A 21,864-nucleotide genomic window follows, 5' to 3' on the forward strand; every position below is an offset into this window, starting at 1 on the left:
ACAGCTGTGTGGGCTAAACATACACATACGCACAACATTATTAAAATGTTGAAACAGAGGAAATCCTGCCCTGGAATTCCAGGCTACCATGTTTAACTGGACATGTCCACTATTCTTCTCCTATTATATTAACTTTCTTTAGATCCTCTTTCCTGAGAATTTCTTACTGAGTTTGTCCTTTTCTGGTCCACTCTGGGATGCCTTTCTTTTATATCAGGGCACTTCTATTATTTTGTGTGGTTAATGCTTTGCTTTCTTTTCATTTGGGGAGCTTTTTCTTCCATTCAATATGCCCTGGAAAAAGGCCTTTGCTCTTTCTTGTTCAAGCTGGAAATAGTTTCTTTTCCTCTTTTAGTATGATACTGCAGTATTCTGTTTTATTCTGAGTCCTCTCTGCCCACTCTGCCTTTTTGTTCTCTCCCTGATTGTTGTGGGATGGGGAATTTTACCATACTCATTTTCACAGGAAAACTGTTTTCCTTTAGATTCCTCACTGGGCCAAAAATGGAAGTTTTTCTGCAGCATCTTGTCCTATATGTATGAGACATTGATCATTTCATACTCAGTGGGACATTGAGATAGGATCTTTATGGAACGTTTGATGATTTCATACTCAATGGCATGAGAGTTTTATGATACGTTTTATTTTTAAAGATTTTTTTTGAAAGACTGATGAGCATCCAAGGATATCCTTTATCTAAAGGCCACCAAGATTAATGTTATATCTTTATTTTACTGTTATTTCTTTGAAAGTATTAGGCATCTTGAATGGGCTCCAAGAGTACAGTTGAGAAGGAGGGGGAAGTGAGCAGCAGAGTGGTGTTGCTGCTCCTGTTTTTATGAGGAAGCGAGGTAGCCACTCTTGTTTCTTGAAAATACTGTGGTAGAAACAGTTATGCCCTATTACATCACTCTGCTGTTCATATACTGGTCATTGTCTGTGTGAGGAGTCATGACTAAAATTATGGAACTGAGAGTGCCTTAGCCTTAGTGACCATCACATTTGTCTGAATTTCCTGACTGTGTCCAGACAGTGGCACTTTAAAATTCAGACTCAGAGAACAAACTTACGGTCACCATGCGGGAAGGACAGGGGAAGATAGTTACAGAGTTTGGAATGAACATGTGCTCTCTGCTATATTTAAAATGGACAGCCAACAAGGATCTGCTGTATAGCAGGTGGAACTCTGCTCAATGTTATATGGCCGCCTGGCTGAGTCCCTTTGCTGTCCACCTGGAACTATCACGACATTGTTAATTGAGTATACCCGATACAAAATAAAAAGTTTTAAAAAACAGAGTGAAATTCAGGCAGAATATTATGGATGGGATTTTATTTAAATGGGTATATTTCAAGAGGTGTTTGACAGATTTTGTGTATTTGTTTCAGATGAGTTTTGAGTGCCTACTCTCCCTGGGTCCAGTCCCTGGGTGGTATTCAACACTGACCCTGATAGGACAGACTTGTTTCCTTTTTCTTAGCACCTCCTCCAACCAGGCTGTGCCCTTCAGTAGCTACAAGTATTGGCAGTGCTGTAGGAGACTGTCTTCCTGGTCCAATTTAGAAGGGATTTCATTGAGCTGTGCTATCATAAGCTGAGCTTAAAGAGAACATATTTTCAGAAATTCTTGTTTACATTAAGGTCCTCTATGCTTTCTGCAGATTTCTCCCAAATTTACTTCCTTTCAGCTGGAGTGGGGGTCGGGTGTGCTGGGGAAAGCTGCACCCGTGTCAGGCAGGCTCTGTTTGGAAAGCGAGAAGGAAGATGCAGACTTGAAAATGAGAGTCCCACTACAGTTCTCTGACACTCGTCCTTGAGGATCTCATTTGGCATTGCCTCCTTCTTACGGGGACTAGGAAGCTTCCAGATGGAGCCCCGCCTGGGACTTCTCTGGTGATCCAGTGCTGGGACTCCATCCTCCCAATGCAGGGGGCCTGGGTTCCATCCTTGGTCAGGGAACTGACCCCATGGCCCACAGCTAGGAGTCGAGTGCCCACATGTCCTCAGGAAGACTGAAGATCCTGTGTGCTGCAGCTGAGACCCAGTGCAGTCAAAGACATAGATAAAAAGATAAATACAAGAACCGAGACCCCTGTCAGGTTGTTAGTATGTGAGGAGGTTGGGTCTGTTGCCCTGTCTAGCATCTAGATCTATTTTGTAGCCAAGTTACCCATCAACTATGAATTATCTCAGTGTTGCTATGTTTAAAAGGGCTGGAAATGAGCAGGATGATAGAGTCAGTTGTGAAGATCTAAGACGGAAGAAAAATTAGCCAAGGAAGGTTTGACTTCAAAAATCCTTGTTGGTTAATGAGGTCAGATAGTTCTTTTTTAAAAGAGAAATGTGTTTATTTACATTGGGCCGTGCTGGGTCTTCACTGTTGCGTGCAGGCTTTCTCTAGTTGCGTCAAGTGGGGGCTGCTCTTCTAGCCGGCTTCTCCTTGCAGAGGCTTCTCTCTTTGCAGAGCATGGACTCCGTGTGAGTAATTGTGGTGCACAGGCTTAGTTGCCCCACGACATGTGGGATCCGCCCCCCCCAGGCCAGGGGTCAAACAGATGTTCCTTGTGTTGCAAAGTGGATTCTTAACCACCAGACCACCAGGGAAGCCCAGGTCAAATAGTGCTGATTGAATCTGTCCCACTTTCCCCTCACCCAGTCTCACGCTTATTTAATATATTGTAATAGAGCAGTGATTCTTGTGGTTTTCCTGCAATGCAGGGAATCATCAGCAATCTTAAGGAAGGGGTTATGTTTGAAGGTTAAAGTAAATTTTCAGTGAATTCAGTGAAAAACTGTGTAGCCATATCACAGTATCACTGTAGTGAACACTCAGGTATGCATGGGCAGTTTATAAAAATCTGGTAAAAACCCCATCCTTGTTTCTAAGAATGGGACTTCAGTGGATGATAGACTTAAGCATGATTTAAATCTCCTCCATTTGGGTGGGAGTTAGATCCTACCAATGTGGTAGTATAAAGAAAATAAGTTCTCAATTCCAGTCAACTTGGTTTGAATTCTAGCTCTAGCACTAGCTCTAAGATCTTAGATGAGTTACCTTATTTCTGCAGTCTTAAATTCTTCATATTCAAAAAGGGGTAGTAATAGAACCAACTTCAAGGTGGTGTTAACAGGGTTTAAAGTTAGCTAATGAATGTAAAGTGAGAAGCTCAAAGCATGGACCACAGTAAACAATCCATATTAGCTGATTGTTTTTGTTGATTCCATAGTGAACCCAGAGCAGCAAGGGCCAGGATCATCTCCTTCAAGACAGGGTGACAAACACCGTTCAGCTGGATATTGCCCTGACTTTTTCCATTACCTACGCCAGTGTTCCCCTCCACTGATCCAGGCAATTGACAGTTCTCTGTGCCTTTATTCTGTTAAAAAAAAGTATTAACATTATCTTATTAAATTCCATGTCTATATGCATGTAGTGTCTGTTAATAATTGCTTATTAGCCCTCTGTATTTCCAGTTCTCTAAAGTGCTATCTCAAACCTGCAGTCTAAATGGAGGAAGTGATTGAGCAGAGAATAGTGGCCCCATAAAGCTATTTCCATCCATCCATGCACCCTGACATCAAAGAGCCAAAGATAATGTTCGGGTTAACTGCTTATTGGTTTGAGCTAGCATCTTTATTTAAAGGGTGGTGATTTAATGAAGTTTCAAGGGAAAAAAGAAAAAAAAAGGCAAACCAAAGGCCTGGACTTTAATTATCCAGCAAAACAGGACTTCTCCTTCTGAATTATTCTTAGTTGGCTCCTTTGATTGGAAGTATTTTAATATTGGCCTCTCTAAACACTTGGCATTTGAGTTCCTTATTTATATGCAAAATAATTAAGATCAGAACATTTCTGTTTACTTAAAATAGGGGATTAACTTTACAAGAATTTAACTCTTAAAGCTCAGACCATCTCACAGACATGGCCTGTTCCATGGACCCGTTCTTTGGTGGACTAAAATCACTTTCAGAGAGGCGCTACCTGTGTGTGATTCTTTCTGTTTTACAGCATGATTGATCTGTAAATTGCAGTATATTTCCACAGTCTGTATATATCAGTTGCACAAGGCAAATCACATTGACTCTTTTCCCACCCAGTGTGGCAAAATAATCATTTTCTGCCATCACATTGTTAATAGAATGTACTTGAAGCATGGCAGTTAATGCACCCAAATCTACTCAGTTAGATAATTAGAATACTTTGTGTCATTAACATCTATCGCATTATTTTTTCTTATGGATAAATGAGATATAGCCTTAAAAAAAAAGTATTATCCTTATTTTTTGAATTTCTTTAATTCAGTTTCCTCAGATAGTAAGTTTAATATGGTCCATGTCTTAAAATTACATAAACTAATATAGGCAGTTTAGGAAGAGTGAAATATATCATTTTTGGAAAATTATCTGCACTTTTCCAGAAAAGATAAAATAATAGCTTCCTGTTATGTAACCAGCTTTGTGTAACATGTCTTGTCCTTGCTCTCAGTACACATTAGCAGTTTATCTCCTAATAGGACTAAAGAGGTCATTTTCTGCTGCTTCTTTTTTCTTTAACTTAGATTGAGTTTAGTCTTAAAGGAGCACAAAAGCAAACATACAGACTCCTCATTCTGATTTTAAATAATTTAGAGTGGAACTGTGAACACAATATTTTCCCCATTGAAGATCATTTTATACTGAAGTTTAATATAGGTTTTAAAATTTCTATTTAAAACTTGGGCTCAGGAGGGTGATGGTAAAGTGTGACATTCTCAAGCTGTTTCTTGGTGATGAAAAATGCATGAGAACATAACCCACACAGGACTAGTCAGGCGCTTTTGAATGTAATTTTCCATCAAGTTTTACTTGATTCAACTCAACATGTGGTTGATGCTTTACAAGTTTCTTGAAGAAAAAAGAATAGATGGTCCATTGTCTATTAATGTCTTCCTGTAATGTTTTTTGTTCATTTTCTAACTGCAGTTAAATGTCTAAATCATAATACTTTCAACCTTTCTTCTTTTCTAGTATGTACACATTTATTTAAATTTTCTTTTATGTATAGATTTGCCTGCATCCCATGGGTCTTAAAATGTCATGTCCTCAATGCCACATATTTACTTATGAATTTTCAATTTAGATTTGCTTTTTAAACCATATGGGTACACTATTTATTTTTCTTTTTATTCTTATTAATAATTTCTAATTTGTTGCGTTGTGTTCAGAATAAGTAACTTGAAGTGTTTCTTACAGTTTTGATATTGAGATTTTTTTTTTTGGTGGCCTAATCTTTCACCATTTTTTGTGAATGTTAAATGTGTACTTAAAAAGAATATATGTTAATATGCATATGTTAAAATGTTATTTCTAATACTCAAGCCCATATATCTCTTACTTATTGGTCATTTGCCTGCTCTGTTGATGTCTGAATGATGTATGTTGGTCTTGCATTATCACTGTGAATTTCACATTTTCTCATTTTATTGTTACCAGCAGTTGTTTCATACACTGCAAAGCTATGTTGTTTGGCTTATACTAGTGTACGATTATTAAATTTCTTGGTGGATTTTAACAAGGACCTACTGTGTAGCACAGGGAACTCTGCTCAGTATTATGTGGTAGCCTGGATGGGAGAGGGGTTTGGGAATGAATGGATACCTGTGTATGTACATGGCTGAGTCCCTTCCTTGTTCACCTGAAACTATCCCAGCATTGTTAATCGGCTGTAACCCAATGCAAAATAAAAAGTTTTTTAAAAAGTAAATCTTTGGTTGGATTTTATTGGAGAAAATAGTCTATTTGCTGTTTTGTGAATTCTGTCTTGTCTGCCATCAGTGTTGCTATAATGTACAGTTTTGCAAGAATACTGTTTTTCGGCTAGATTTCCCTTTTTATTTTCAGATTTGCTCTTGTGTGTGTGTGTGTTTCGTTTGTTTGTTTGTTCTCTTATCTTTTCTCAACAGCACATTGCTAGATTGTCTTTCCAATCTGAGAACTTTCTTTTAGTAGGGAAATTTTTTAAGTTTTATTTATTATAAACATTGATATGTTTGGATATAACTGTCTTGTTTTATGATTTTCTACTTTATATGCTTTGTTATTGAGTATATGCCCCTTCTCTGGCTCCCCCATTCTTTTCCCTCATTTCCCTTCTTCCATGTGCTTTTCTCTTACATTCATTCTCTCCTTAACTTGTTTGGGATTTGTACATCTTATTTATTCTAGTAATTGCCATCTAAGTCTTAAGAAATGTACTAAAAATTATGCATATGGCGTTAATTAGTATCTGCAATCTGTTTTTACCAATCCAATAAATCCCAGTATGTTTTTATTTTTATTATTCTACTGTCTCTTGCCTTCCTGCACTTCCCCCATCACTCTAACTGTAACTTATATGGAGATAAAATGGAATTTTGTACCTTTTCTTTCCCTGTGGGTGGTAAAATTGCAACTTTTCCATCCCAACTGATACTCAACTATCTTGAGTATCAGTTGAGTATCAGTTGCTTGGTTGTCTTTTTTCAGCCATTGTTAAATCTATAGAAATACTATGCTGGTTGAAAAAATTTTCTGTTTAAATGTAACTTCTCCCTAGAGTTTTTTTTTTTAAATTCCATTCAAACATTGAACTTATTACTTTTTCACCTGTGTACATTCTTTTAGTCATGGCCCATACATGTTTTATTTCATTAATTTAGTATTTAATCTCTAAATCTCTTTTTCTTTTAAAAGGATATAATATCTTCTTCGATCTCTCTTAGAATACTGGTTATTTTTATTCAGTGTTGTCACTTTTTCAATATGATGTTGCTATTCCTGAATGATTTGTGATTCTCGGTTGTATACTCATTTTTGCATTTTAGAGTTGCTCTCAGCTTATTCTGTTTTCTGTACCTTGTCTCTGGTGATTGTGTGAGAGGCAGGGACTACGTTTTGAGGAAGGTGGGTGTTTTATTCTTTCTCTGGGTATTAGCCACTTCAGTCCTCGCTCTGCCCTTCTAGCCTGAATACCCACCTTCTCAGCTGTCTCCTCTGCACATGTTCCTACAGTTTGCTGGGGAGGACATTATGTGTTCAGCTCTGTTGGTTAGTCTCCTGTTTTCCTAGCAACAGTGTTAGTCGCTTAGTCGTGTCTGACCTTTTGTGACCCCGTGGACTGTAGCCGGCCAGGCTCCTTTGTCCATGGGATTCTCCAGGCAAGAGTACTGGAGTGGGTTGCCATTCCCTTCTCCAGGGGATCTTCCTGACCCAGGAATCAAACCCGGTCTCCTGCATTACAGGCAGATTCTTTATCATCTGAGCTATAGGGAAGCCCATTTACCTAGAGGTTCCTAATTCTTTTATCTGTACTGGTTTGCTCCTACATATTAAGGCTCTAAGTCCCCTTGGTTTCTTCTCTGAAGTTTTGATTCAGATTACTTTTTGTATTTTAGAATTCCTCAAAATATGTGATTTAGAAATTGGCACTCTTTTTTGTTTCCCTTTGTATTTCTGATTTATTATTTTTGAAAAGTTTCTTTTCAGTCATTCTGTGGCTTTCTGGGTAGGAAGGAGGTAAACAGCTTTGCTCAATTTTCTGCGTAGAATCTTTATAAACTGTAGGAGTCAGATTCATTGAGGGTAAATTGTGTTTTTTTCATAAGTGGTATAAGAGCACGTGGTCAAGAATAGTGTAACATTAAGTTCTTTCCCTAAGCTTCTAAGATTGGTATCTTACAGAGTACCTCACAGTCATTAGTAACAAATATACTTAAAACTGTGACTACATAATACTTTTAAGAAGTTATTAATTCCTTATAGAATTATCATTTTAATGTGTTTTGATACTCTCTTTTTATAGTGACATTAAAACAACAGGTAGTTTATCCTCATAGAGGACAGCACTCCCTTTTTCTTGCTGTCTGGTGAAAGTGGGGTGGGAGTTGAGCGCAGCAAGAGTGGTGAGACTGCTTGCTCTTAGCACTTTTGTGGTCATGATGGGATGTACGGTTTCTTAAGGGAGAATGATTCTGTTGCAGCTTAACCTTAAGGATTGGGGTATGTAGACATAAGAGAGTTCATTTTGTAATAACTAGTGTTATCTGAATGTATTTGATTATTTGTATTATTGCTAAAAGGTATCAGAGGGGTAACTTTATATGGCTGAATTTTATACAGTCATGATTTACAACAGGGGTCAGGTAGTAAATATTTTCAGCTTTGTTGGCTGTTTGATCTTTATAGTAACTATAATTCTGCTGTAGCTTGAAAAGCATAAAAGTGAAAAGTGAAAGTGAAGTCACTCAGTGGTGTCCAACTCTTTGCGACCCCATGGACTGTAGCCTACCATGCTCCTCCGTCCATGGGATTTTCCAGGCAAGAATACTGGAGTGGGTTGCCATTTCCTTCTCCAGGAGATCTTCCCAACCCAGGGATTGAACCTGGGTCTCCCACATTGTAGGCAGACACTTTACCGTCTAAGCCACCAGGGAAGTGGAAAAAGCATAAGACAATATGTAAATGAATGAGTGTGACTGTGTTCCAATAATGGGCTTCCCTGGTGGCTCAGTGGGAAGGAATCTGCCTGCCAATGCAGGAGACCTGGGTTCCATCTCTGGGTCTGGAATATTCCCCAGAGAAGGAAATGGCAACCCACTCTAGTATTTTTTGCCTGAAAATTCCATGGACTGAGGATCTTGGCAGGCTACAGTCCATGGAGTGGCAAAAGAGTAGAGCACAACTTAGCGACTTAAACAACAAATGTTCCAATAAACTTTAGGTCACTAAAACTTGATTTTCATATAATTTTCACATGCTATGAAATTTTATTCTTTTTTAGATTCCCTCTACATTAAAAATATATAAAATGTTTTCTTAAGTTTACGAGATATGTAAAACTAGGTGGTAGGCTAAATTTTTTAGCCCCTAATTTAGTTTTTCCAGTAGTCATATTATGCATGTGAGAAGTGGACCATAAAGCTAAGCACCAAAGAATTGATGCTTTTAAATTGTGGTGCTGGAGAGGACTCTTGAGAGTCCCTTGGTCTCAAAGGAGATCCAACCAGTCCATCCTAAAGGAAATCAACCCTGAATATTCACTGGAAGGATGATGCTGCAGCTTGAAGCTCCAATACTTTGGCCACCTGATATGAAGAGCCAACTCATTGGAAAAGACCGTGATGCTGGGAAAGATTGAAGGCAAAAGGAAGAAGGGGGTAGCAGAGAATGAGATGGTTGGATAGGATCACCAACTCAATGGACGTGAATTTGAGTGAACCCTGGGAGATGGTGAAGGACAGAGGAGTGTGTGCTGCAGTCCATGGGGTTGCAGAGTCAGACACGAGTTAGTGATGAACAGCAACCACAATTTAGAAGACTGTATAATAACACGGAAAATATTCCTTTTGGGTGAAAAAAGCAGGTTACGAAATAGTATCTGTAGTGTGATCTGTAGTGGTGAATGTTAGAAAGCATTCATCAGCATACAGAGAACACTAGAAGAAGAGTCACTGATGGTGGGTCCCTGTTGATGATTACATCATGGGTAAATTTAAGCTACACTGTGTTCATTTGCATTTTCTTAGTTTTGTATCCTGAATATTTACTAGGATTTTAAAATAAACATTCTTATATCAGAGAAGAGTTATTTAAAAACTGATAGAGAATCTACATTTTCAGCAAAATTGGGTTATTTATTGTTAATTAGTTTGATACAATCTGTTTTGTTTCCCCTCTGCTTCATTTTTAGCCAACAAGTCCCAAATTTGGAAAAGCTGACTCCTATGAAAAACTGGAAAAGCTAGGGGAAGGATCTTATGCTACAGTGTACAAAGGGAAAAGCAAGTAAGTCCACTCATTTTTGAATATTTCACATGGAAAGTATGCCTGCTCTCTTAGTATAAAATAACAGTGTATTTAAATAATTTTCACATACAATAGACTTTCCTCCCTCAGGTTTTCTGTTATTTGTTGTTGTCATTGTTTTAACAAATCATTAGAATTGGTTCTTTCTGTGAGCAAAGTTTTGCAGACTTGCCCAGTTCCTCTTTTCTATCCTACCCCTCCCCCATCTTTATTTTCTCTTTCTCTCCTTGGAGGTGGACCCCTCCAATGAGAATTCATTTTCAGGTGAATGATGTGATTAATTTCTTCTGGAGGTTTAGGGTTTGCTTAAGAATTAAGAGGACTGACTGATTTGACAGAGTCAGACGTATTGACCATTCTTGGCACCTTTTTAAACTGAGCTTTTACGCCATCTTTCAGAAGTAATTAACAAACTACAAGCTCTTTCTTCCTGTCTCCTTTGACCTCACCCTGTAAGTCTTTCCACAGAGAGAAGCAACTCTTCTTCTTCCCCCCATGCTATCCTGGGATCAGGACACAGATTTGAATTCTTTAAAAAAAAAAAATTTTTTTTTTAATGAGGTAATTTTAAATTTAATTTAATTTGATGATTTAGTTTGGCCTTGGTAAGTGGCATGTGGGATTCCTGACCAGGAATTGAACTCATGCCTGCTACAGTGGAAGCATAGAGCCCTAACCCCTGGCAGGGAATCCCACAAATTTTGGGTTCTTCAGAAGCTTGCCTCTGTATGTTCCCGATATGCCTCCTCCCTCTCCCCTTTTTATTAAGAACACAGAGTTCCTGTATTTGGTAACATGTAGTGTGTAAACTTGGAGAAGGAAATGGTAACCCACTCCAGTGTTCTTGCCTGGAGAATCCCAGGGATGAGGGATCCTGGTGGGCTGCCGTCTGTGGGGTCGCACAGAGTCGGACACGACTGAAGCGACTTAGCAGCAGCAGCAGCAGTGTGTAAACTATCCTTGCTTTTGTCTCTCTTTTAAGTCATTAGGAAAGATAGGAAATTCCAACTAAGCAATTAGTTAGCAATAATTGAGTTAACTCACTAAGGTAAGTAATTAAAGAGCTATAGAAGACAGTTCTGTGAAGGATCATTCTAAACTTGTCATTGAAAATTTTGACTGTTTGCTTATTGAAGTACTCTTTGGCTTTTCTGGAAAGTAGTCTTATACCATTGTTCATAGTTTTTAAGTTAAGAAGGTGAAGCAATATTCCTGATAAAGGAAGATATGTAAGTATGGGAATTCAGGAATGCTGTAGATCAAAAATTGAGTGTTAATTTTGCAAGCCTTATAAATTTTGAGTAGGAAAAAAATATGAGGAATGAAATAACAAAATCTAGAGGGCTGTCGATGACTTCATTCTGTCACTTGAGCATAATGGAATATCATGATAATGGCTTCACTGGTTGAGTTAATTTCAACAGTGGTTGTGTCCCAAGTTTTTTTAAATTTTTCCTGAGGAAAAATAGTATTCTACTGTATAAACATAACTTGCACCTTTGATGTTAAGAAGGTAGAAGGTGAAGATAACTACACTGCATTAAGCAGTTATTTTGTATAAAGTATGATATCTTCATTGTCTCAGTTATTCCTCACAACACTCTGTAAGATAGGCCCCATTATTATATTATACCATCTCTGCTGGACCAGGCATCTTGGTGCTTAGAGAAATTTAGTCCCTTGTCCAAGTGCCTACAGGTTATTAGTGACAGAGCTTGTCTTGGCTCATGTCTATCTGGTTTGAGGTCATCTTTTCCTAACCATTGTCCTTCTACAGGATAAGTTCTTCTTGGAAAGACTTGGTCCTGCTTAAGCATTCCAGATGGTTCTCCCGGATGCTCTGACTTATTTTAACTGTGAATCAAACTGAAGCAAACATAGTATTTCATTATATGGAAATAAACCAATCACTTTGCAGTGCCTTCTCACCAAAGATATGCTCACCTGATTTCCAAGTGCAAGATTACAACTCAGATGCTTAAGATTTATGACAAAATCTTGAGACATAGTTGAAACAGTCTCTGTTTATTGTGCCTGAGTAAAACAAAGCCTGCTTTTTAAGTACCTACAGTCTTTGAGAAGGATCCTTCTGGACAGTTAATACTTTTCACTCCAGCAGGTTTCAGTGTAACCTGTCAGCATTTCTCGAGCAGTTTAAAACTCCCTGGTCACATGTACTATTTAATTTCCTCCAGCTGGAGATGGAATCCACTGATCACTCACCTGCTTTAGGAGATGACAGGCTGCTTGGCTTATTTGCTTTACAGTGGCAAGGTCAGGCCAAAGAACAATAGTCACGTGTATCTACCAACATTGGAGAGCTGAATTTGGTGTGTCTTCTGAAGTACTATGTAATTTAAAGAGTCAACTGAATGTCAGGATCCTTGTTCCAATACTACTCACTCTCCCATAGCTGTCTGCATCCCTGCTTCCTTCTTTTTTTTTTTTTTTTCCAATTGTTTATTTAATGTATCTGTTTGACTGTGCTGGGTCTTAGTTGTGGCATATTGGATCTAGTTGCTTGACCAAAGATCAAACCCAGGCCCCCTGCTTTGGGAGACTTAGCCACTGGATCACTAGTGAAGTCTTCTTGCTTCCATCTTTAAATATTATCTTTAGCATCATCCTCAAGAGCAGCTACCATTATATTGCAATAAAGCTGCCTGTCATTTGTGGAGATACCACTGATACTTGAGTGATGAGCATTTTACATATGTGTAAAATGTCAAGTTTGGATTTTGCCATAGAGCTCATTTTATTAGTTTGCTAGACTGCTGAAATAAATAGCATAGCTTAAGCATGGCTTAAACAACAGAAATGTATCATCTCCTAGTTCTGGAGGGTATTGGCAGAGTCGATCTCTTTCTGAGGGCTGGTGCTGTAAGGCAGAGTGTGTTCCTTGACTGTCTCCTAGCTCGTGAGGTGTCCCGGCAATCTTTGGCACTCCTGACTCTTTGCTGTATCGCCCTGATGTCTGCCTTCATATTCACATGGTGTTCTCTTTCGACATGTTTGTCTCCACATCCCAATTTCCCCTTTTTATAAGAACGCTAGTCATTTTGGATTAGGGCCCACTATAATGACCTCATTTTCGCTTGACGACTTCTGTAAAGATGCTGTGTCCATATAAGGTCACTTTCTGAGGATTTAGGACTTAGAACTTCAGCATATCTTTTTTGAAGGATACAGTTGAATCCATAATACTCATTCATTTCAGACCTCACTAATTTAGGATCAGTGTGCACGGTAATATTCTTCTTTACCATCTCCATTTATGGTATATGTAAGTCATCTTTTATTTCATGGTTCAAATAAAATAAGCAAAGAATATCCCCCCCATCAAAAGATTTGTATAATTTTTGACTTTGATACTGTTGCTGTTAGCCATTGTTAGAAACCTGAGAAGAAATAGAAAGATTTTTTATTACTCTTGAATTTGCTTGGGTTTCTTATTCCTGTAACAGTACATAGTCTGGGGAGAAGTTGTCTGAGCTTCCTATACTGTGTAGCTTTTTGGTAATGAACTTGCCTCTAAAAAGTGTGGCTGGTTAACTGCAACCATTTCAACATACAACACTCACAAATAAGTTTTCTTATTTAAAAAAAAAAAAGTTTTGAACCTCCCACAGTTCCATGTTTGAGTAGAGATTTGTTTTGTTTTGAAACCAGTGTTCTCCAGCTTCTTAATACTTTCTTTGTGCTTATGTGTGTTTATGTTTGGGATGGGAGGCAGTTTATCATTACTCTTGCTGCTAATCTTTTTCCTGGTTTGATTTCCTGGTTTTGTTCTCTCTTCTAAATCCCTGTAACATTTAATATAGGATTTAAAAAAATCACGCAGTGTATAATACTCTACATTTTAAAACTTGTGGCATTTAAAGATATCTTTAGTTCAGCACCTTGAAATCATCTGTTTTCCAAAAGACTTTTGCACATTCAGAGACTTGTTCACATTTTTTGAGGTTTTAAAACTAATGGTGAGTGTTCATGATGTTGTTTTTATGCTCTTTCTATGCTGTAGGTGGATAGAAAGAAACTTAGATACAGATTCTGCCCTCAGAAATCAACAGTTTTGAAAGGAGATGGTCCATATACTATAAATAACTCTGTATAAGTTAGAATGTTGTTATTGTTGTTTAGTCACTAAGTTGTGTCTGACTCTGTGACCCCATGAACTGCAGCTTGCCAGACTTGCCTGTCTTTCATTATCTCCCAGAGTTTGTTTAGATTCATGTCTATTGAGTCAGTGATGATATCCAGCTATCTCAGCCTCTGTTGCTCCCTTCTCCTCTTGCTGTCAGTCTTTTGCAGGATTAGGGTCTTTTCAAATGAGTTGGCTCTTTGCATTATGTGGCCACAGAATCTATCTATCTATCTGTTTACGTATACATACATAGTATATTCTGTATAAGCTAGAATGCAGTCAGAAAGGCCCAGGGGAAATGGTGTGAAATTTCAAAAAGAAGAATGTTGAGTAAAGTATTTATTCTCTCCAGTGGTGACTGGTTGAATTCATAGCCTCATGTGCTTTTAAATCCAGCCTCCCTCATCGCTGTGTGTTATTTGTAGGACTCCTTGGGAGAGTTTTCATATGAGACTTGGTCCTCTAGGCACATACAATGACATTTTCACTCTTTGTTACCAGACTCTTCACAAAGTCTGTTAAAGCCTGAGGCCATAAAGTAAAAGCAAGCTGCTTTATTGAATTATTGTGCAAAGTTTCATAAAAGCACAAGTGTTGTGTTTGACTGTTAATGTGGAATTGGCGTAAGCAATACAACTTGAAAGGGTTGGTGGGTTGTTCATGGGTGAGCTCAGGAATGGCTGCCTATTGTAGGTTAGGAGCTGTGAGCGCCAGCCACTTCAGCTCCTAGACTTGGAGTGTGGTGGGCTTGTGTGTTCCCCACTGCTCTGGAATCTGCTAGGGGGGCGGTGCACCCACATCTCCTCCTTACCCGAGATGCTTGAGTTTTCCCAGCTTCCACACCCTGCCGTGAGTTGTGGGAACCTTTACTCTTGCCTGGGACAGACTCCAGACTCCTCTCTTTTCCTCCCTTCCTATTTTATCTAGAGAGGATGGAGACTGTAGCTGCTTGTTTTTAAATTAATGCATTTCTTCATTTGGCTGCCTCAGCTCTCTGTTGTGGTACTGTTTTAGCCATGGCATGCAGCGGGAAGCTGGGTCCGCTGCGCTGGGAGCACGGAGTCTTAGCCCCTGAACCACCAGAGAAGTCCTGTTGCTGCTTGCTTTTGATTTTCTCATACTTCTTGTGTCATTTAGAGGAAGAGAAACTCTGTTCTCTCGTTCCGTCTCTGGAATTAAGAGTACAGGACTTAGTCATCCCATGGATGCTCCTGATTTCTGGTCTTTTTTTTTTCCCGCTTGTCTTCAGTTTCAATTGAGGTGAAGATACCAAAACCTTCCTCCTGCAGGAGCCCGCTCGACAGAGAAGCCTGCCCATGCTGGTTTGTGCCAGCTCTGAATCGTTATCTCAGAGGTCAATAGGAAGGAACAATGGAGGAATTTGCTCATTTTTTGTAACACAAGACTTACGTGATTGAAAATGCCAGTCTTCTTTTAGCATTTCTTTCTGCCAATTTGTGCCGAATAATTGAACTTGAAATCAATGACCTCATAAATTGAGAGACTACAGCCAAACCAAGGCTGAACCATACTAAATACGTTTCAAAGAGCTCTTCAAAGGCCCAGGAGAAATAGGGGGAAGAGATGCTGTTAATTAAACTAAGCAGTAGCAAGAAGAAAGGCAGTGGCACTTAACCACCTTTTCAGAATATGTGAGGTTAAAGAGGGGGTGGCTCTTACTGCTGGGCCCTGAAGGTCAGCTCCACTGGAACACTATCAGCAGAGTGTGAAGCATTCTAAAAGTCAGAAATCCCCAGACGGAGAACCCTGGGCTCCGGGTTCACTGAGGTCCTCGTCTTCAGTGTTGACACCTGGACTGTCATACCGACTTTCATCATCCTGAGAGGTTATCTACCCACAAACAGAAACTACAGAAGAGAGGCGAATCTGATTACATTTTATGGGCTTCTCTGCTCTCCGTTTCTCATTAGGTCTGCTCGGATTTCTTTTTGACTTTGGGTCCATAGGCTTATTGTCACAGCTCACTTCAAAGATCAAGCCTGTAAGCACACTATTCGTCACATGGTATGAAAAACGGCAGCATGCTATGATAATACAGTCTGTGTTCGTTTTGTAATTTAATGCACAAAGTACGGTATTATAGCGTATATCAAGAGACACTGGATTAAAAATGGAATGAATGGAGTTGGCACCATGTAATTTCCAAACCGGGGGCTCCTGGTGTACAGATGAACGTTGGAAAAGTAGAGTTTTTTATCTTTACCTAGTCCGAGGAGGATAACAGCCCACCCACCGACATCTACTAATTTTAGTTTTCAAAATCTTAAAGCCTATTCAGATTGCAGACTCAGCCCAGACTTCCTTTGGGAGAAGAATGCAAGGCATTGCAAGCTGGTTCACGGGCACAGCTGGTTTCCTTTAGTTTGCAGCAGATACACAAACAATACCTAATCTTTTTGACAAAAGTGACAGTGAGGATATTGTTTAAGCAAGAAGCATGATTTCAATCATTAGACTACACTGCACGGTGATAGCTTTCCTATTAAACAGTATTTTAATCATGGCCTCTGTAAGCCATTTTCATGATCAGGGTTCTTTGATTAGGAGACCCTCAAAATAACCAGTGATATTTCCTGTCTTTAGGGTTGTAGTCTAGCTGGTGAAAATGGAGGCATTCTTTGGAAATTAGGAATCCTTTGAAAGAGTTAGTGTAGAATATACAATTATCATAATGTCAGGGCTTTTAGACTCTCTCTCTTGTAGTTCAGCTTAAGTGGTTTTTGAGGAGGCCTCGGAATGACATGATGATAAGATTGGTTTCAGTTTAAAGCAAAGCCACATTCCTGAGTTGCTTTATTATCATTGTCATCCTTTTAATTTAAACCAGAATGCATTTGCTGATGCCTGGAGACATTTTTGTTTTCATAACTCGGGGAGTGGTAGTGGTGTTATTGGCATCAAGAGGCCATGGGTGTTGTAAAACATGGTATAAATGAACAGGACAGTCTCACGCAACAAAGAATTGTTTGGCCCAAAGTATCAGTAGTGCCAAATCTGAGAAGCCCTGGTCTCAGCAAGGAAGGTATAGAGGCTGCTGCTGCTGCTAAGTCGCTTCAGTTGTGTCCAACTCTGTGCGACCCCATAGACGGCAGCCCACCAGGCTCCCCCATCCCTGGGATTCTAAAGGCAAGAACACTGGAGTGGGTTGCCTTTTCCTTCTCCAGGGCATGAATGAAAAGTGAAAGTGAAGTCACTTCAGTTGTGTCCGACTCTTAGCGACCCCATGGACTGTAGCCCACCAGGCTCCTCCGTCCATGGGATTTTCCAGGCAAGAGTACTGGAGTGGGGTGCCATTGCCTTCTCCGATGTATAGAGGCATTGCCCATTTAAAAGAGCTCTTTCCATTGGAGACATTTACTAAGCTGGTACCGAGTTTGGTGTTATGGGCCAAGCAATGCATATGTTATTGTTGTTCAGTTGCTAAGTTGTGTCTGACTCTTGTGACCCTGTGGGCTGCAGCAGGCCAGGCTTCCCTGTCCTTCACTATCTCCCAGACTTTGCCCAAACTCATGTCCACTGAGTCAGTGATGCCATCCAACCATCTCATCCTGTCACTTCCTTCTCCTTAATGGTGGACCAAACTGAGTTTTGCTTTCCATGGGGCCTGTCATCTAGTGGGGAAGGCAAAAATGACTCAAGTCAGCAGCCTATGTGCTCATTGCTCAGTCGTGTCTGACTTTTTTGCAACCCTATGGACTGTAGCCCACCAGGCTCCTCTCTCCATGGGGTTTCCTAGGCAAGAATACTGGAGAAGTATTCTGCTACTTCTTTCTCCAGGGGATCTTCCTGACCCAGGGATTGAACCCACGGCTGTTACATATCCTGTGTTGACGGGTGGATTCTTTACCACCGCGCCACCTGGAAAGCCCTAAGCCAGCAGACAAATTACAGCAGATGTAATTTAAAATCACATAAAGGAAAAATGAGCTAGGAGAAATAATTAAGGTAGAGGGTGGTGGCTTCTATGTTTATGTCAGGGACAGCCTTGCTGATGAGGGGACAATTTACACTTAAATCTGAAGGAGGAGATATAACCAACCAAGTAAAGATCAGGGACAAGAGAGTTTCACATCAGACCCTGAGAAGAGCTTGGTGTTTTCTGCAGACTCAGAGAGCCCCATGTGACTGGGAGTTCAGGGGAGGTTGGTATGAGTTGAGCTTTGAAAAGTTGTCAAGGACTTGAGGATGGTCTTAGGAATGTTCTGCTTGTATATTACTGCAAAATGAACTATCTCAAAGCTTAAAAGTGAAAGTGAAGTCGCTCAGTCGTGTCCGACTGTTTGCAACCCCGTGGACTGTAGCCCACCAGGCTCCTCCGTCCATGGGATTCTCCAGGCAAGAATACTGGAGTGGGTTGCCATTTCCTTCTCCAGGGGATCTTCCCAACCCAGGAATTGAACCCAGGTCTCCCGCATTGCAGGCAGACGCTTTAACCTCTGAGCCACCAGGGAAGTTAAAATAGCAGCTGCCATTTGTTTTGCTTATGAACCTGCTATTGCGAAGGGCTGGACGGGAAAGGGTTGTACCTGTTCCATATAGCATCATTTTTCACAGCTGAACCGGGAAATGAGGGGTCTGTATATGATTCACTAAGTGGGTATAAAATGGAATTATCTAAAATGCTCAATAAGAGGGGGCAGAAAAAGAAGAAGGAAAAGGATAAAGCAATGAACAGAAAACCGTTACAAACAAGATAGATATCAGTGCACTTATATGAAAATCGCTTTGAATGTAATTGGTCTAAATACTCCAGTTGAAAGACAGAGATTGTCAAACTCGATAAAAAACAAGATCAAACTAACTATACGTTCCTTATCAAAAACCCACCTTAGGTATAAAGACTCAGGTTAAAAATAAAGTGAGAGAGAAAAATATACCATGCTAACTCTAATGAAAAGAAAGCTGGAATTAGTGATATTCATTTCAGACTAAGCAGACACTTCTGATGAGTCTAAAGACCATCAGGGATAAAGAGGGGCCTTCCGTAATGATAGAGAGGTCAGTTTTCTAAAAAAGACACAAAAGTTCTTAAAGTGTATGTATCTGACAATCAAGTGTCAAAATACATGGGGCAACAACTGATACAACTGAAGGGATTGATAGGCAAATGCCCTGTAGTAACTGGAGACTTCAGGACCCAACTGTCTGTCAGGCACTCATAGATGAAGCGAGAAGGAATATTAGCAAGGAATAGATGCCCTGAACAACAACAGAATACATAAAGTGGAAGCAGCCTACGCGCTGAGGCCCATGCCCAGCACTGGAGGGGTCACTGTCAACTTTATCAATCAACTGTTTGAAGAGACCCGATTCAAGGGAAGGGGATGCAGACTGCACTTCTCAGTGAAAAATGTCAACGAATCTCTGGGCCATGTTTTAGTACCTCACAGTACTGCCTGGATTTCATTTTAATCTGGAATTCAGTCTTTACTCTTACCTTTGCACAGAGTTCTTTCACTTGTCTTTTCATTTACTACTGTTTGGATCACCCTCACTCATTTTATATCATATTCCCAAGCGGGACAAAGATGTTTTGGTGTAAGGTGCTTTTTGGAAAGGAGGACCTTATGTCCTGGTTTGCTTGGGACAATCCTGATCTATGCTTCCTATCTTTGTGTAATTATTTATAGTGCTCATTTTTGCTAATTAAGTGTTTTTTACTCTTCAGTGCCTCCATTTGGATGATAAAATATGTGATCACCTTCCTTATGTAGTTGGTGCTTTATTCCTCTAGAACTTGACAAAACATTTTGCCAAAAAACAAAATTCCTTTAAAGTATTTTATTGTGGAATTCAGTTGAGTATTTAGAAGCATCAGTTGCAGTGAACCTTGGAGATTTGTTGAACTGTTTGTGATTATCATTGAACCTCTGATGAAGATTTGTCCATTGATTTAAAAAGTTTCATGGCTAATTAGTGAGTTTTGGGTATAGCACATGCTCTTGGACAGCAAGGTATGGAGGCTAGACTTCAGGAATTTTGTGAAACAGCAACTGATCAGTCTAAAACTCATATGACTTACCCAGATCCCTTACTACTCATGCCATAAAACATAGGCTCAGAGCCACTCAAGGCAAGAGAAATATTGGGCATTTGAAACATGCATTAATGAGTAAGCTGGGGCTTGGGTGAAATCAGGAACTTTTAGAGCCCAAAGCTAATAGTTTTTACTGTCAATGAGTTTTAGTCAAATGCTGACTGTCTGTTTAGCACTGATGTGTACAAAAAGAGTATATTAAACCATTACGTGCATCACATCAGTTGAGTCCAACTCTTTGCGACCCTATGGCCCACCAGGCTCCTCTATCCATGGGATTCTTCAGGCAAGAATCTGGAGTGGGTTGCCATGCCCTCCTCCAGGGGATCTTCTCAACCTAGGGATCGAAACTGACTCTCTTGAATTTCCTGCACTGGCAGACACACTGTTTATTACTAGCACCACCTGAGAAGTCCTCACTATACCATTAGGAGCAATTATAATAATGGAGATGGGTCATGTACTTGACAGTTTCAGACTACAAATTGCATAGAGTAATTGAATGCAAAATTGGATTGTAGACCCTGTTGATTTGGGGTGACTTTTAAGGATTACAAGATCTGGCAGGTCAGGGGTTTGATCTGATTCTTTCCTTCCATATGCTTGGGTTGCCCCTGAATTTCAGCTTCAGGCTCTTGTTTTCTTTTGGGGTTGGGGTACCCTGTGGCACGTGGGATCTGAGTTTCCTGACCAGGGATCGAACCCATGCCTCTTGTGGTAGAAGCGTGGAGTCTTAACCCCTGGACCACCAGGGAAGCCCTCCAACTTCAGGTTCTTGTTTGTTGCTCTGTTATAATTAACCGGAGAGTGTCATCTACCTTTGTCAGTAAAATTTGGAAATGGAAAAGATAATACAAGCTCAGCGGCTTTTATGAAGCAAAATATTCTGAGCTCAACAAATATCAGACAGGAAATTATTTTAAACATCCCAAGCATGAGACATTTCTCATGCTTAATGGTTGATTCCAAGCAAATGTGTGTTCCCTTCCTTCTAGGGTTCAAGGAGACAGATACATATATATATTTCCCTGTAAAACAAATTCTTTGAAAATTTAAAACATAATTCTGTTTCTAGTTTGAAATGGTCTCCCTGGGATTTGCTGTGTTTTTAACTATCTCTGTTTTAAGGCATTTAAATAAATGATCCTAGAGATCTACCAGCATTGACTGAGAGGAAGGAAGATTGTAAACACTAGGAACTTTGGTTACCAGTTGAAAGCCTGTTATAACTCAACTGAGAATAAGATAGACGTCATTCCTAATTGGCCTGATGGGTGAGACAAGGGATATAATTTTGAAGCAGCTTGGTAGGCAGCGCAGGTAGCGACAGACAAAAAACCCCCAGAGGAAAAGGAACCAAAGGCCTTTGTTGTATGTCTGATCAGACCTCCTAGGAGAAAGAAGAAGGAAATGGAGATACTGAGAAACCAAATCAATGTTACAGACAAGGCCTACTGGGGACCCCAGAGGAAGCTGAGTTCCTAATGAGAAGGCAATGGACTCGGTTAAGCAGAGTGACACTCCTCCTCCCACTCCCCTGATTCGTGTCTTGGGAAAGTTTCAGTGTCCAGCTCTGGAGAGTTGAGGGCACCTGGGACTGTGCCCAAAGTGAAGCATAGAGGATGATTAAATTAAAACTGAATCTGTCTCTTCTCTGGGTGAAATAGAAGGGATGAAAAAATAAAGTGTTAATAGAGTTGGACAAAGGAAGAACTAAAGACTGTGAAAGGGATTTCTAGGAGAAAGAGTAAGAAACCAGCCAAGCGCCAAGGAAGGATGAGAGTTGCTGAAAAGTGTGGATGATGGTGTCAGATATTTGGCGAAGGCAAATCAGAAGA

General features: G+C 39.9%; 1 protein-coding gene across 3 annotated transcripts in view; it reads left to right on the forward strand.

The window, feature by feature from the left end:
• The window catches only part of CDK14 (cyclin dependent kinase 14), a 557,423-nt gene that overhangs the window by 163,758 nt on the left and 371,801 nt on the right, over window positions 1-21,864 (forward strand). For 2 of the 3 annotated variants that reach the window (XM_040260248.1, XM_040260249.1), the window contains one exon: window positions 9,709-9,803. The exons of the other annotated variant lie outside the window; for it this stretch is intronic. In XM_040260248.1, coding sequence (XP_040116182.1) covers window positions 9,709-9,803 — 95 coding nt within the window. The remainder of the gene's footprint in view (window positions 1-9,708; window positions 9,804-21,864) is intronic. 3 annotated transcript variants of the gene reach the window in all.

Source organism: Oryx dammah, unplaced genomic scaffold (genome assembly GCF_014754425.2).
Source record: "Oryx dammah isolate SB20612 unplaced genomic scaffold, SCBI_Odam_1.1 HiC_scaffold_18, whole genome shotgun sequence".
NCBI lineage: Eukaryota > Metazoa > Chordata > Mammalia > Artiodactyla > Bovidae > Oryx > Oryx dammah.